The 15888-nt window shown below is 46.5% G+C and overlaps 1 protein-coding gene across 3 annotated transcripts in view; it reads left to right on the plus strand.

Moving 5' to 3' along the window:
- The window catches only part of adamts17 (ADAM metallopeptidase with thrombospondin type 1 motif, 17), an 83334-nt gene that overhangs the window by 12904 nt on the left and 54542 nt on the right, over positions 1 to 15888 (plus strand). For all 3 annotated transcript variants that reach the window (XR_013134252.1, XM_077023005.1, XM_077023006.1), the window contains exons 4-7: positions 1104 to 1276; positions 3128 to 3211; positions 4329 to 4486; positions 8650 to 8693. Coding sequence is in view for 2 of the 3 variants with exons in the window: in XM_077023005.1 (XP_076879120.1) it covers positions 1104 to 1276; positions 3128 to 3211; positions 4329 to 4486; positions 8650 to 8693 (459 nt within the window). In the remaining variant the exon portion in view is untranslated. The remainder of the gene's footprint in view (positions 1 to 1103; positions 1277 to 3127; positions 3212 to 4328; positions 4487 to 8649; positions 8694 to 15888) is intronic.

The following is a 15888-nucleotide window of genomic DNA, read 5'->3' on the forward strand; positions in this document are numbered from 1 at the left end:
ATATTTAACGATGGGATGTTTAAGGACCACCAGCAGCATCTCCTGCTATATTTTGAGATGCGTTGAGTGATTGTCTTTGTCTTTGAGTGTTCAGTTCTATTGCTGTGAAATGGTTCCGGTGCTTTGAAACACATGGAGGAATCACCCTGTGACATTGGGTGCCCTTTGGGACCAAAGGGATCCTTCATTAGTGTGTGTACGCATGCTGACATACAAACAAACATCTGCCTGCAGATGGCTTCAAGACTTGCATGGAGCACACATGCACTGCAGATAGGCGTCCAGTCAGTTGACCTTCACCTGCCAGGCGTGGTCCTGGTCCACTCTGTCTCCTCCCTAATGGGCTTGTGCCGCTGACAAAAGACCAACGCACTTAACTACCAAATGTGCTGCACAGTCAGTGACGTATGCTTTTGTTCATTCCCACGCAGCAGGAACGCGTGGACTGGAAACGACAATCTCTGAAGATACTCACCATTCATTGAATTTAATGAGCTTAATCATCACTATAACACTTTTGCCCTTAATATTTCTTTCAGAGCCTTGACTTCATCCAGAGAGTATCTGGAAGAACTTACCCCCCCCCCCCCCCCCCCCCCGTCTCCAATGTTCTGACTCGGTTCTGCAGGGTTGCGGTAGTGCTATTACATCTGCTCAACGGAGGCCTAATTGGTCACATGGGCAGAGCGTGCGGGGGCATCTTGGAGACGGCTGGAGCTGCTTAAGAGCAGCTCGGACGTAGAGCCGGCCAACGTTTGCCTTTTGTTTATGAGAGTTGGTTACTAGAAACTTCAGCCATACATTCTGCTGTCGGCAGTCATTAAGGGTTCTGCCTTTATTCCCATCACATCTGTCATGCTGGTTCTGTGTGTTTTTGCATGTGTGTGTGTATATGTGTGTGTGTGTGTGTGTGTCCTGCATAGACAATATATCCTGTATATAAAAATGCTGTGTGCATGAAGACATATGTAAGTCGGTCTGCTATAGAAGTTAAAACTCATTGTGTGTGTGTGTGTCTGTCTCTGTGTGTGTGTGTGTGTGTGTGTGTGTGTGTGTGTGTGTGTGTGTGTGTGTGTGTGTGTGTGTGTGTGTGTGTATGGTAGGGAAGAGGAAGGAGAGGAAGGCTAAAGTCGTAGAGGATGCCCGTGGGAAGAGGAATGCTATCCGTCTGAGTGGCGAATACACTGCAGAGACCGTGGTGGTGGCCGACGCAGACATGGTGCAGTATCACGGGGCCGAGGCCGCCCAGCGCTTCCTGCTCACTGTCATGAACATGGTGAGTTTCACACACACACACACACACACACACACACACACACACACACACACACACACACTCACACACACACACACACACACACACACACACACACACACACACACACACACTCATCCAAACACTCACAGTGCGAAACTTTCTCCTAGAATAGGAAACAGTGGCATATGTCAGTGCAGCACAGATATTACATTTTCAATCCAGATTTTAGGTTCAGTTTCCGTAATTATATTGTGATGACTTAGAAAAATAGACATATGGTTGTTTATTTAACGAGGAGGTGATCACTTCACTCTTGTCCTTGTGTTTTACAATCTCTATTTAATCCTGTGCACTACAGCCATTATGATTTTCGCTAGTGTGCACTGGGTGGTTTACTATATCCACCCCCTGAGGGGATGTGAGGTGCAGGTATAATACAAAAGTTCCAGAAGGATCTTTGGGCAAACTTTGAAAGAGATGTGATAATGGAAGGCGTCTAAGGGAGAGACCTCCTGAAGTGTGGATGTTACAGCATACAAGACTGTATGCTTGTATGCTGTAACACACACACACACACACATCTAAGTTGATATAATACCTCAAAGCTGCAATAAAGACTAGAAGAATGTATTCTTTTCGAGGATACTCATGCACATGCTATTTTCATGCTGTTTAACGCCGTTTTTCACAGAGGACGCGACTTCATCTTTGATCTGTTTCATTTTATTAGGGCCATAACGTACTCTGGAATTTACTTTGACCGCCATGAAGATTTTGATTGGCGGTACTTGTAATCATACATACGATGGTCTTTAACTGCCAGAGGAGGAAATATTATGTTTGGATTTTTGCCAAAAGTTTGAATTAGATTAGCAACTAGAGTAAAGTAAAGGGACGTTTATGGGGTATCACATAATTAGCTGTAGGTTTTGAGTGTGTATATCATATGTCCACTTTAATTTGTTTGGAAGAGCAGTAGTAATGAATACAGTCCAGCTTTTTTGGCACCTGTTAGTTATAATAGTCTGAAGAAGAAACCAAAGGCAAGACTTTTTCCAAAGGTCTGAAGATTGTTGGATCTGGTGTGTGTGTGTGTGTGTGTGTGTGTGTGTGTGTGTGTGTGTGTGTGTGTGATTTGAATAAAATCTTGACATTCTCTGTAGATATGCTAGCTGTTGTTTGGAAGTTGATTTGTCTGTACATGAAGAGATGTATTAACATTTACAAATGAATTCAAAAGCCAAGATCTTCTGAATTAATTCAAAGAATGAATTTAGAGCAGCATTTCATGTAAGCATTGTGAAAACGTTTTTCCCACAGTGAGCTGTTTTTAAGTCTTCGAGAGAGGAGAGAGCTTCCTGCCTTGAGCAGGCGTTGTTCCGTGGTCTGGGCTGTATGAGGCAGGGCGTGTTTTACGGCCAACGCAGGCCTTGATTCATCCTCCCTCAGGTCTGGCCTGATTGTTGAAGTGTAGCAAGGACACCGCTGTGGAAAATATTCCTCTTTCTCGTGTAAATACAGTGATGTGAAGTGGTTCCTTGAGGTCCTTCCTTCCAGATGTTGATTCCCTGTTCTGTCCACTCCCTGTGTTACTTAAATGGTCTCATAAATGTCTCAGAAACAGCTGTCTCTCTTATATCCAATGTTTGTTTTCTACAAAAGGTTTTGTAGTGTGGAACTCTCACCTTAACACCCTTTCTGTCACTGTTTGGAAGGTAAAATAAAAACATCCACCTCTTCTCTTCTCTTTTCTTCTCTTCTCTTCTCTTCTCCTACTTTGTGAATGCCTGCAATGCTCTCTCTCTGGCTTTCTGTCTGTCTCTCTCTCTCTCTCTCTCTCTCTCTCTCTCTCTCTCTCTCATGATGCAGGTGTATAATATGTTTCAGCACCAGAGTCTGGGCGTACAGCTGAACATTCGTGTCACCAAATTGGTCCTGCTGCACTCCCGCCCAGTAAGTCTGACCTCCACGACCCCTGTTGACAGGCTTGACCCCCGTTGCCCTGAGATGTGCTAAATCTCTCCAAGACTGTGAGCCTTTCAGCCCCTCCCCCTTTCTCTTGTTTTATTTCTGTCCTCAGGGCCTGTGATGTTATCGGTGTGTGTGTGTGTGTGTGTGTGTGTGTGTGTGTGTTTAACAACTGCTTTCCACTCAGAAAATCCTAAAGTACATGTTAAAATTGTCATGAAGTTGCTCTAAAGACCTTAAGATAACAGCCACAGATAGATTGTGGATATTCGATCATCATTTTTGAGTATCATTGACAAATAACCGCCTACCGGGCAAATAACCGCCTACCGGGCAAATAACCGCCTACCCGGCTGTCTGAATTCACATCTATTGGCATGAAAAGAGCACAAACAATTTGAAGAGGGTAATGGAGCTTTAAAGTAGTAAATTTAGTACATGGGAAACACAGAATTGTGTTCAGTAATGCCCTGTGCTATTCCAATTCCGTGTTCACTCATACCCTATGTTCACTCATACCCTATCTCATACCCTATGTTCACTCATACCCTGTGTTCACTCATACCCTATCTCATACCCTATGTTCACTCATACCCTGTGTTCACTCATACCCTATCTCATACCCTATGTTCACTTATACCCTGTGTTCATGTTCCTCTTACTTCAAGGTACCATTTTTTGACCATTGTTGACTTGTTTTAGTTTCCCCAGGCACTCGGTTAAACGTCTACATGTCCTCCTGAAAATTTCTTGAACCTTTGATTGCTTGTACCAATACAAGTCATCTTGACTTACTAGAACTAGAAAATACATGGTCTGAAAACTTTCATGCACATATGGCCAAATAAGCTGAAAGGTCTGGTTCCATTTACAGAACATCTTCACCCAAGTATGTCAACACTGCCGTTGGCTAACGTAGCTGTTTCTAGCATTATGGGATTTGAATTATAGTATATGGTCGTCATGGGTTTTCATTCATTGAAGAGCATGTTAACAAGTCATGTTGGGCGATGGGTGCTAGCTGTATCTGCGAGGCGTGGGTCTGGACGGGTCTGGACGGGCTGCTCTGGAGAATAATCCCACTGTCGACTGGTCTCTTCAGGAGAAGCTGAAGATGGGCCACCATGGCGAGAAGGTGCTGGAGAGCTTCTGCCACTGGCAGCACGAGGAGTACGGAGGCGCGCGATACCTGGGCAACAACCACGTCCCCGGAGGCAGAGACGACCCGCCACCGATGGACGTGGCCGTCCTGGTGACGAGGTGCGTCCGTCTTCCCGTGTCCCTTGTTTTCCTGGGGATGTTTGCGTTTTGCGTTTTGTTTGTGCTTTTTGTTTGCTTTTGAGCTTTTCTCTTCTTCACTTCTCCCCACCGCTCGCCGCCACTTCTGTGCTCACGTCTTTGTTTCAGCGCCACTTGGGCTCACGTGGGCTCACGTTCTCCAGCACGTTCTCTCACCTTCTCTCATTATTTCACCTCTTTGATGCTCAGCATCCGTCAGCACTCTTGTGCTTTTTGGGGATTAGAGGCCCCCCCTCTTTATTGATTAAGCCGTAACATAATTTAGACCCTTCAGTTCCTGAGCCATTGATGGACCCTAATGACGCATTCATTTACCAGTCCATCATCGAGGCAGGTCTGCTCCCAGTCTTCCTTCTGCATCACTCCAACCCGATTGCTCTTGGCAGCCAAACAGACTCGTGCTCCCTCTTTTGGATCAGGTCTTATTACCTCGCTATAATTTTCGGGGCTCAAAAAAAAAAAAAGTTTAAGAAAAAAAGGAATCCTTTTGTTGGGAACGATACTCTCCTGTCAGACGCCATCCATCTTCCTGGGCCTGAGGAACAGTCATGGAGGCCCACAGAAAGCCCTTTTGTTTTCACCTCTGCCAGGTTAAATCCAACCCTCCTCACCCACCGCGAGGCTCTCCGCTCGGAGGACGTGGCTCATGGGACCGACATCTGCCCGAATGCCACTGGTGAGATGGCCTGGGGCGTCGGGAGTGCGTCACAGGCAAATTACAGCGTGTCGAGCGTACTCTCCAGTTCCCCCTCCCCCGCACGCCACCAACCTCCTCCGTCTTGCTCCGTCAGAGCTACCGCTGCGAACCTTTACACTGTGTAGCCTTTTGGGGGAAAAAAAACAACTCATGACTCATTCATGAAAGACAGAGCAGGCCGACCCAGTAATGCCATTTACCATTCAGGACAAGATTACAGGACTTTAAATAACAACTTTGTGTTGTTGAAGGGCAAATTATACCACTGTTTGTCATTTGAAATCAGAGATTATAATTGATTTCTGCAGTTCAGATGTGCGCAGGATGGACACCTACACTAATTTACCTCAATTTCTGACTGAGCAGCAGAAACACAAACAGTAGCGTGAGTCTGTGTGAGATCAAAAGGACTACAGGCTCCTTGTAATTTAGCAAATTACGTTTTTTGCTCTGAAGGACCAAGTAGTTGCTGAATTGCTGAAATGGTTTGTGGTGTTGCAATGTGCAAAAAGCAAAAGAACAAAATGAAAAGCAAATGAAAAATAAGTTATAACACCCCTCCCCCTCCAAAAATCAGATTTTCTTATTCAAGCAAGTGAAAATATGGTTTTCAGCGGGAAGAACTTTGATCTGTGGTTGAAAGGGCGGCCTGTGCCTGTTTTGCTTGAGTTCTCCACGCTGACGCTTTTCTGCTGTTGGCCCCAGCCAGCTGCTATTTCATGACAGCCAGGACCGCCATCACGCAAGCCCTGTCACATTCACTGGATGGGACCTTGGAGCTAATGGGATTTAGCATCACTACGCTAGCCCTCCCCAGTCTATGTGACGTGCTACACGCGAGCTATCTCACGCAGCAGCTGTGTGTCAGATCCATTTAATCTGTTACGGAACACAGGAAATCAGAAGGGGTTTAGATGGTTGATGGCAAAGGCACAACTGAATTGTTATTGCTTATAGTTCCATGGGAGTGTGTACACATTTAAAATTCCAGTAGTTAGCATAGTCCAAAAGACGTAAACTGCTTGAGAGGCTATCACAAATCATTTTCATCAATCATTGTGTGGGTGTGGGGTTGGGTACCAAAACCTTGTACCAATATGGCACTGTTTCCTGTATGATTGGTATCTTGCAAAGCAGATTTCAGTGCCTCATTGGTGCTTACTTTTGTTTTAAAGTAAAGAAGCAAAATGTGTACTCCATACATGTCTTGGCGAATTAACCTCATATGGAGTAATTCATGTGAATGAGATTTTTCACTGAAGTATTTCTTTATATAAATGTCTGAGTTATATTGAAATATTTGCTGAGAAATGTATGCTACAGGCAACAGAAGCACTACTGCATGTCATGTTGTCATCACTAGTTAACAAGTTCATAACAAGAAAAACATTTTAGAAAGTGGTTGGAACATGTCCCAAATGTTCTGTGTCCCCACAGTCCCCAGTGGAAGTTCTGCCCATGATTTTCATTGACATTCATGTATACTTTAAACTCCCACATATAAAAATTAGGTGAACACATGTTGACGTTTATATTGAAATACAAATTTTTTTAAACACAAGATTTTATGAAGGATTTACTTTACTATTTAGCTCATGATATATGTAATTGTCTGTTATCCAGACGAATCCTCAGGTCTTTTCGTAACTATACCTCTTGCCAGTGCCAATTAGCTGGCCCTGTTCCCAACCAGCAGTGGTGGAAATTTGAAACTGCTGACCCCCCCCCCCCCCCCCCCCCCCCCCCCCCCCGCACCCATATGCAGCTCTCCGGTTGTCCATCACCTGTTAGTCATTGTTCCTACTGAAATAAGGTCCTGGTTGAGTCAAATTACAGGCTTGCAAGCTGCTGCTTTGCTCCAGTATGACCCTGCCAAGCAGAATTAGGAGGGGAAGCAGTACATGTGGACCTGGTCCTGTGCTGCCTGATCAAGCAGGGTCACAGCGGCCGGCGGCACCGGGCCCACTGCTCAGAGCATTCGCCAGCGTTGCGACCGACTTCGACCTTTCAGCGACCAGCCATTAACTGTGTTTTGGTAACCAGGGCAGGAGAGAGGAAGGTGGAAGCCCGTGTGTTAGTCCGGCGTGTCCTGGGTGCAGCCCTGGTGTTGCAGACAAAGTAAACAGAGGCTTCTCGGGGTTCTTCTTGGATGTGAGGTTTGTTTCTTTTGGTCAGGGAGGAGGGGATGTGCTGTCTGGTACTGATGTTGTAACTCAAAGTGATGCAGCCTTTGGATCTGTTTGAAAGTTGCTTAACAGATGAACATGGTGGGATGGGGAGAGACTGAGGGGCCGTTGGCCTTCTTAACAAGTGAGGTTGGATGCTATCCAGACCTCAGCTGGGTTTTGGCATACGTCCCAGTGGAGGTGCCTGTCTATGACTTGCACTCACACTCTCTCTCTGACTCTCTCTCTCTCTCTCTCTCTCTCTCTCTCTCTCTCTGTTTCTGTGTCTGCATCTCTTTCTGAGGCACCCAGGCTTCACCCGCGTGTCGTGTTTGTGTGCCACGGTCCCGTCCCGTTTGTGCCCTGTCTCCAGTACGCCGACACGCTGCCGTTATCAGCCCCAGGACGGGGTCAGCGAGGGCATGGGTCGTGAGAAAACCGCACCTCCTGTAGTGTCTGCTGCGTCATACCCAATATCTCGGCGGTTCGGCGGTATTTCAAGCAGCTATAACTTTGAGACGTGTCACTAACATTCACCTTTACTCCAGTAAGCTCTGAAAAGCCAGCAGCAGTGCTGTTGGATGCCCCATGATGCCTTGGGGTGGGAGTCAGATGGGGTTACCATGGATGCCAGAATGTGCTTTTGAATGTTTTGCATGGACGCTGGTCAATTGGCTCCCACGGCTGACAGAAGAGGCTGGAAAAGTCGGTTCTTCTGTTGTGAAGTTTTACAGGAATGCAGGATAATTGTTTTGTCTACTTATCGAGAGGACATTGTGGCCTTCATGGAACAAATGTTTGCGTTTCGCTTTCCATTGTTTTGATTGTTTTTTAGGAGTCATGCAAATAAAAGTCTTAGAAAGGAAATATGAGCGATTCATACCAGATGTAATTAATTGACTGTTCTTGTCAATAGTCCATGTCCAGGAGTTTAATCAAGGAGGACTCAATGAGGAGACGAGCGCAAATAGATTTCAGACTTTTTTCTTATTTCCAATCTTTTTTGTGTGTGTTTTGAAACTCAAGACCTAACAAAAACACAGCATTCGCTAAACCAAACATCACAAGAGGAGTATGGTTTTTATTTTCACGCTTATTGTTGAGATCATCCTGCACAGACTCATAGCTACCATACCTTGAAATCACCTAGTACATTCCTAGCTTTCAAGAAGTCTGTTTAAAATACCTGTTAACTCTGACTCTCTCTCCCTTCTCCTCTCGCTCTCTCTCTTGCTTTCTCTCTCATTCCTCCCTTATTTCAGGACAGATTTCTGTGTCCACAAAGATGAGCCCTGTGACACTGTTGGTGAGTAACTAACCCGTGGCTTTGTTAGCCTATTTGGTATACACAGTATACACTTAGTCTTCCTGTTTCACAGCTATAATGATACAGCACTCACAAGGTTTCAGAATGTGGGGGCAGCCTTCCAAAAAATAGATCCAAAAAACGAGCCAAAATTACGGCAATTAAGCTGTCAGACGTCTAAGTCAAAATTTTCGAAATAGCAAACGATGCTATTTCTGTATCTCTATCCCTCTCCTTTTGTCTTCCTTTAAACTGACAGTGATTCCAGGATTGTCTGAGTGTGTAGACATGAAAATAAATCAGATGCTTTTTAATCTTCATAGCAGCCAGAACTTTGATACACTACTATCATTAGTTATACACTAGCATGCCTCAACACTGTAAGAAAAGTAATTAACGTTATCCATTCTGATTTAATCAGACAAACTGTGCACTAGCTCTGTTTTGCAAAAGCTATACATCTTTTTCCCACCGTGAAACTGTTAAGTATTCATATCACATTATGCAACTCAAATTGGACTGAACTTTGCAGCCATCAGCACCAGAAACACCATACAGAATTTAGGGACATGATTTTTTTAGCCCTGGACCAAACTGCACACCACAGTCTGTGCCGACACCACCCAGGTGTCATGGCAATTGGAACAGCACCGTCAGACATCGCTTACGCACATGACAGAAGAAAAGCACTCGGACCGAGCGACAGCTGCCCGGTTCTGACCTCTTTACGGGGCAGGGCTTGGAAATAGTCGAACTCTGAGACCCCTTCCCACCCTGTAGGTTGCTGCCATGGAAACCAGAGGGGCAGGTGACTTGACCCTTGACACACAGCGTCCACCAAGGGTGTGCGCACGGAGCAAAATAGCAGCGTGCCGCAAGGGGTCTGTCTTCTGCGCTTAGTGCAAATGAATAATCACACGCTGGCGGCCACGTTTAACAAAGCCGCCCCGCGTGGATTGAGAGGTGTGAATTTTAACACCACACCTCGTTTGTCAATCATGGCTGTAAAAGCTTGTCATGTATTTGTCCCTACCACAGACACAGTGGACTGAACCCCCTGAGAAAGCACATTTCCAGCAGTCTGAAAGCACGGGGGAAGCCTAACTGTTATGCCATGATGGAACCAGTTTGGGCACAGTATAGCTCTTATTCGGACAATGAAACATGGCACTCTTGGAATGGTTTGTCTTTATGTACTATTCTCCTTCTGGGTGGCCTTGTTTTCCCAAAGGGAAGACAGACATAAAAATGCAAAAAATAGACCCCATCCCCCATCGTAGTATCCGCCAGCCAACTTCACCCTGTCTAGACATGTTAAATGAATCCACCGATGTCCACGTCTGTCTTCATATCCCCAATCACTTCGTTGTTACCTTCAGATGCTTACAAATGATTAGGATGCTGCCATACATTTTTCTGTATGTGGTCGTCTCTAATGGAAAGTCTGGACAGAGCTTGGGATAACAGCTTGGCCCTTGCCTGGTGAGTCTCCATGTGAATGACACCGACCCGGATGAAGCACTGGATCTCCACGAAGGCCCCACTGTGGAACTGGACCAGAACGATGAGCTCATACACGTCAGCCCCACCTCCCCTTAGCTGGGCGTGTGCTCTTGGAAACACACACAGCTCTTAAGCTGAATCCTTGCACAGCAGATCTTACAGCCGTGAGGAGCCGTAGGATAACGAGAACCTTCGTACACTGGGACCGAACGAAGATGCTTCAGCATATTCAAGCTTGTCTGGAAGAACATCAGCATGGTCTCCCCTTAGAGTCTCTGACACTGAGCTCTATCTTCATCGTTTCAAAAGAAATGATGAAAGCTGCACTGTCTGATGCTGTCTCTTCACAGTAGGAACTAAAGCACCAGTGTGCCCTTAAGTGGAGTCTATACTTCTACTTAATTACCCTTAAAGATCTCGGTGTATTCGGCAACATCATTTTTGGCCATTTCTTTCTTCTTATTTTTCTCTGTGAGTGATTTGTATCGTTCTAAACATAGCGGTTTTTAAATGAGGTTACCTCCTAGGAATCCTCCCATGTAGATTATGTAATACTGGAGAGCATCCATTTCAAACTTTGATTTATGCATTTTGAAGCCAACAATTTACTTCACTCTTAAAAAGCCAAGTAAGCCTGCTTTTTGTGCTTTTGAGGACTATTTCGATTTATAAAGTAATACAAAATGTCCAGTTCTTTTCTTTGCATAAAGAATATTTGTTACAAGCTAGCTAAGAAAATGAATGGAACATCTAATATTCAGCTGTGTTTAATGCCCTTTGTTATGGAATTTATGGTTTTAAATGGCACGTAATGCTAGTGCCTCAAAAGCATTTTTTACAGTCTGGAATCATCCTTTAATCTGCCAGATCTAGTGCTCATTAATCCAGCAGATGCTGTTAGTGATGGAAAGGAATCTCCCCTTTTCACACTAGCAGGAAGGATCTTTCAGAGGTGTAAGGGAGTCACAGAGGTCTTATCCTTTAGATCTCAAGGATCAGAGAGAGGCTTTTTTCAGTTATTTACAAGGAACCTTTTGAGATGTGGTTTGAGAAAGGAATGATAGACTCCTTCCCCAAGGTGAAGCGTGTCAATGGGTTTTTTTTGTCTTTGAAAGCTGTGGTCTTGCTGTGGTCTGTGCCACAAGTGATATATTCAAACTACGTCAGATGTAACATAATATTAACTGGCCTGTAAACGTAGGACTAGATTAATTCTGTGGCAATACTTGAGGGGATGATGATATTTCTTTGGCTTATTAAAGTTACATAATGCAATTTCACATAAAGTTTAAGTGTGGTGAGCTTCACAAACTCAGTTTTTTTTTTTGAGAATAAAAAAAAGTTTAAAAAAAGTGAATCTAGAACCATACAATGAAATTCTAAATCTTAAAAGAGCATACGGACACAAACAAGAAACGTTCCAGATGACTTGAACAGAATTTTAGGTTAGTTGGTGCAGTAATGGCCTAACTAAAAAAGTAAATAAAAGTTGTTCTAGATGTTGCAGTTGAAGGAGAGGGAGAGGGAGAGGGAGAGGGAGTGAGGTGGAGGGAGGGAGTGAAGGAGTGAGGGAGGGTGAAGGAGTTGAGGGATGGTGGAGAGTGAGGAGGAGTGAGGTGAGGAGGGGGTGAATGAGTGAGGGAGGGAGGGGTGAAGGAGGGAGGGAGGGATGTGAGGGATGGAGTGAGGAGAGTGAGGATTGGGAGAGTGAGGGGAGGGGGGTGAAGAGAGGTGAGGGTGAAGGAGTGAGGGAGGGAGTGAAGATGAGGAGGGGAAGGGGTGAGGGAGTGAGGGAGGGAAGTGAGAGTGAGGTGAAGGAGTGAGGGGGTGAATGAGTGAGGGAGGAGGGGTGAAGGAGTGAGGGAGGGGGTGAATGAGTGAGGGAGGGAGGGGGTGAAAGAGTGAGAGAGGGAGGGAGTGAGGGAGGGAGGGGTAAAAGACGGAGGGAGGGGTGAACGAGAAGGTCCTATAGTAATGCGTCATTTGTAGTCCACCAGCCTCAGATACTGGCATGACAAACCCTGGACGGGTCTCGATTCACCGATCGACAAATTTCTTGTTCAGTGTAAGTTGCGCGTGCATATTATTTTTAGATCGCAGGCTTGTGGGGAGGGACTTGGACAATGAACCTCAAATGATGAAAGGATTTGATATAGATCAGCCACTTTTGCTTTCAGCAACTTGTGTGATGGGTCTCATGAATATGCGCTTCATCAGACCTGAAGCCAGAGCTGCTTCACAGGAGTGGTGGTGTGGAGTCCTGCTGCAGACCAGGCCAGCACCTCTGAAATCTCTCATGCTTCTGGTGTGACGGGATGACCGGGTTACCTCCTGGAAATAAATGCAGTGCAAACCAGACTTTTCTGGCCGCAAGAGCCCTGGCAACATCTAGCAAAGGGTCTCCCATTCACCCCTCAGTAGCAAATTACATTAGACCACTTGGTGATTGACATTTGAGAGTTGAGCTCTAAGTCCGAAGCCCACTTTGGCTCTGACCTCATGTGTTACCTGCGTGTGAAATGAGGCACGGAGAGGTACATTGTGTAATCCCGGACCGAGCGGACCTTGCCATCTGCTGCTATGAAGTGCCGTGCTGGTTTTATAAGCTCTCCTGCTGGATAGGTTTACCACCGCGTTTCCTGTTCTGCGAGGACTGTAGGGCGCTTCGTGGAACATTGCGTGTGGTTCGCCCGGGCCATAAACTTAGCCTAAACATTATTGAATGAGCCTCCGTGTTTGGAGGGACTCAGGATTTCTTAGCCGACACAACCTCATTTTTGGCAACTGTTGTATTAATACCACCTGCACATATAAGTGTTGTGGTAATTCATTATGTGAAAGATGTTTTCCAGATTTAGGCATATCCCGGACTGAGATGTGCCAGGTGAAATAATAATAAACTAAGCTAAATTCTAACTAAATTTAAAATGAAAGAAATACAGAGAGAGATAGGTGCACTCAGACTACAGCTCAAATGGGGTAAGGATTCTGGGGTAGATTGTTATCAGACAGAGATAGGTGCACTCCGAATACAGCTCAAATGGGGTAAGGGCTGTGGGGTAGACTGTTATCAGACAGAGATAGGTGCACTCAGACTATAGTTCTGATGCCACAGGGCAAACTGAGCTTACTGTTGAAGCAAACATGGCATGCTTTGCGGCTCCAAATCCCCCCAGAATATCCCAACTCCCCTCAGAATAACTCAAATCTCAGTAAAAAAGCTCCTGCCTCAGGTGAAACAACAACAAAGAAATAATCAGATAAGGAAAAATAATTTAAATAGAAATAAAATGCCTTTAAATGACAGGTAAGATCTAAATGATTTTAAAACAAAATGCATGCAACATGCAAAACTCAGACATTAAAACTCCCCACAGGAAGTGACGTCATGGTGCGCCTGGCACCCACCCAGAGGGACACACACACACACACACACACACACCATGCACACACACACACACACACCATGCACACACACACACATACACATACACACACTATGCCTCTCCCATTCCCAATCACTAGAATACTGAACACCTGATCACCTAATCACTATCACCTGGTCGTGGTTGTGTCCCACAGGTGTGTGCCTCCAGGGCCGGCTCCTCACTCTCACACCACACACACCATCCCAGCACACACCACACACACCATCCCAACACACACCACACACACCATCCCAGCACACGCCACACACACCATCCCAGCTCACATCACACACACCATCCCAGCCCACACCACACACACCAACCCAACACACACCACACACACCAACCCAGCCCACACCACACACACCATCCCAACACACACCACACACACCATCCCAACCCACACCACACACACCATCCCAGCACACGCCACACACACCATCCCAGCTCACATCACACACACCATCCCAGCCCACACCACACACACCATCCCAACACACACCACACACACCATCCCAGCACACGCCACACACACCATCCCAGCTCACATCACACACACCATCCCAGCCCACACCACACACACCAACCCAACACACACCACACACACCAACCCAGCCCACACCACACACACCATCCCAACACACACCACACACACCATCCCAACCCACACCACACACACCATCCCAGCACATGCCACACACACCATCCCAGCCCACACCACACACACCAACCCAACACACACCACACACACCAACCCAGCCCACACCACACACACTATCCCAACACACACCACACACACCATCCCAGCCCACACCACACACACCATCCCAGCACACGCCACACACACCATCCCAACACACACCACACACACCATCCCAGCACACGCCACACACACCATCCCAGCACACACCACACACACCATCCCAGCACACACCACACACACCATCCCAGCACACGCCACACACACCATCCCAGCACACACCACACACACCATCCCAGCCCACACCACACACACCATCCCAGCCCACACCACACACACCATCCCAGCACACACCACACACACCATCCCAGCCCACACCACACACACCATCCCAGCACACACCACACACACCATCCCAGCCCACACCACACACACCATCCCAGCACACACAACACACACCATCCCAGCACACACAACACACACCATCCCAGCACAGGCCACACACACCATCCCAGCACATGCCACACACACCATCCCAGCACACACCACATCCCATCAACACACCACACTACATGCTCCTTTAAGCGAGAATTAGCAACCATGTCTGGGAAAACAAAATTGCTCTTTTAATAGATCCTCTTCCCATATGATTAATATGATTCCTTTTAATTTTGAACATCGAGCAGTCTAATCAATTTTAGCGCCGTCTATTTACTGTCAGGTGCTAAAAGTAAATCATTGCAGTGTCAGTGACAGAGGTCACATCAGTTCAGCCAGGCGCAGTGATGTATGTGATCTCACGCACCTGCTGCGAGAGAGTGAGACTGCCACCGCTGCTTGCAAATGCACCCGAAATGGAAAACCTGACTATGCAAACACTGCTGCAGTGCCCTACCCCCCGTATATGCGGCAGGTGCCATGGATGTTATTTTTCACACCCTTAATGATTCTGGACATCTAAGAGAATTTTCGTCTCTTGTTTCAGGATGCTGGAGCAGCTGGCTGATTTTCAGCTGTCTGAGTGGCAGGATTTTGCGGTACGGTGCGGAGAATTGCTTGTGTGGGGGTGGCCCTCCCGCGGTCCCGCGCTGAAAAGCCCTTTGGGCCGTCTTTGGCCCTGCCTGCACAGCGTAGCCCAATTTCTTTTTTGTGAACACCCAGTCAGCCGCTCCGTGCGTCATGGGCCTCTGTGTTTTCATGAAAAATGAAAGTCGTCATGCTCTGGTCCGCGCCCGATGTATTTTTCAAACTTTGGAGCACCTTTTGAAAACAGCGAGCATCCTCATAACAGATTGATCTGTTTGGTTTTCTCCGGATGTTAGCCGTCACGCTGTCTGCTGCCGCCCTCAGGGGCCGGCGTGGTAAAGCCGCGTGTAGCAGCTCTTCCTCTCTTTGGTTCGCTAGCAACCTGAAAGCGGTGAGGACGAAACCGTCCTGACAGGTAGCCGATGGAGACGCCGCTTGCTGATGCTTTGGAAGGTATTAGTCCTTTCATTACACATGTGCGTAGATATCAAGTGTGCGTACATATCGAGTGTGTGCGTCGTGTACTACACTCGTCCGT

The sequence above is a fragment of the Brachyhypopomus gauderio genome, chromosome 12 (assembly GCF_052324685.1).
Source record: "Brachyhypopomus gauderio isolate BG-103 chromosome 12, BGAUD_0.2, whole genome shotgun sequence".
Classification (NCBI taxonomy): Eukaryota; Metazoa; Chordata; class Actinopteri; order Gymnotiformes; family Hypopomidae; genus Brachyhypopomus; species Brachyhypopomus gauderio.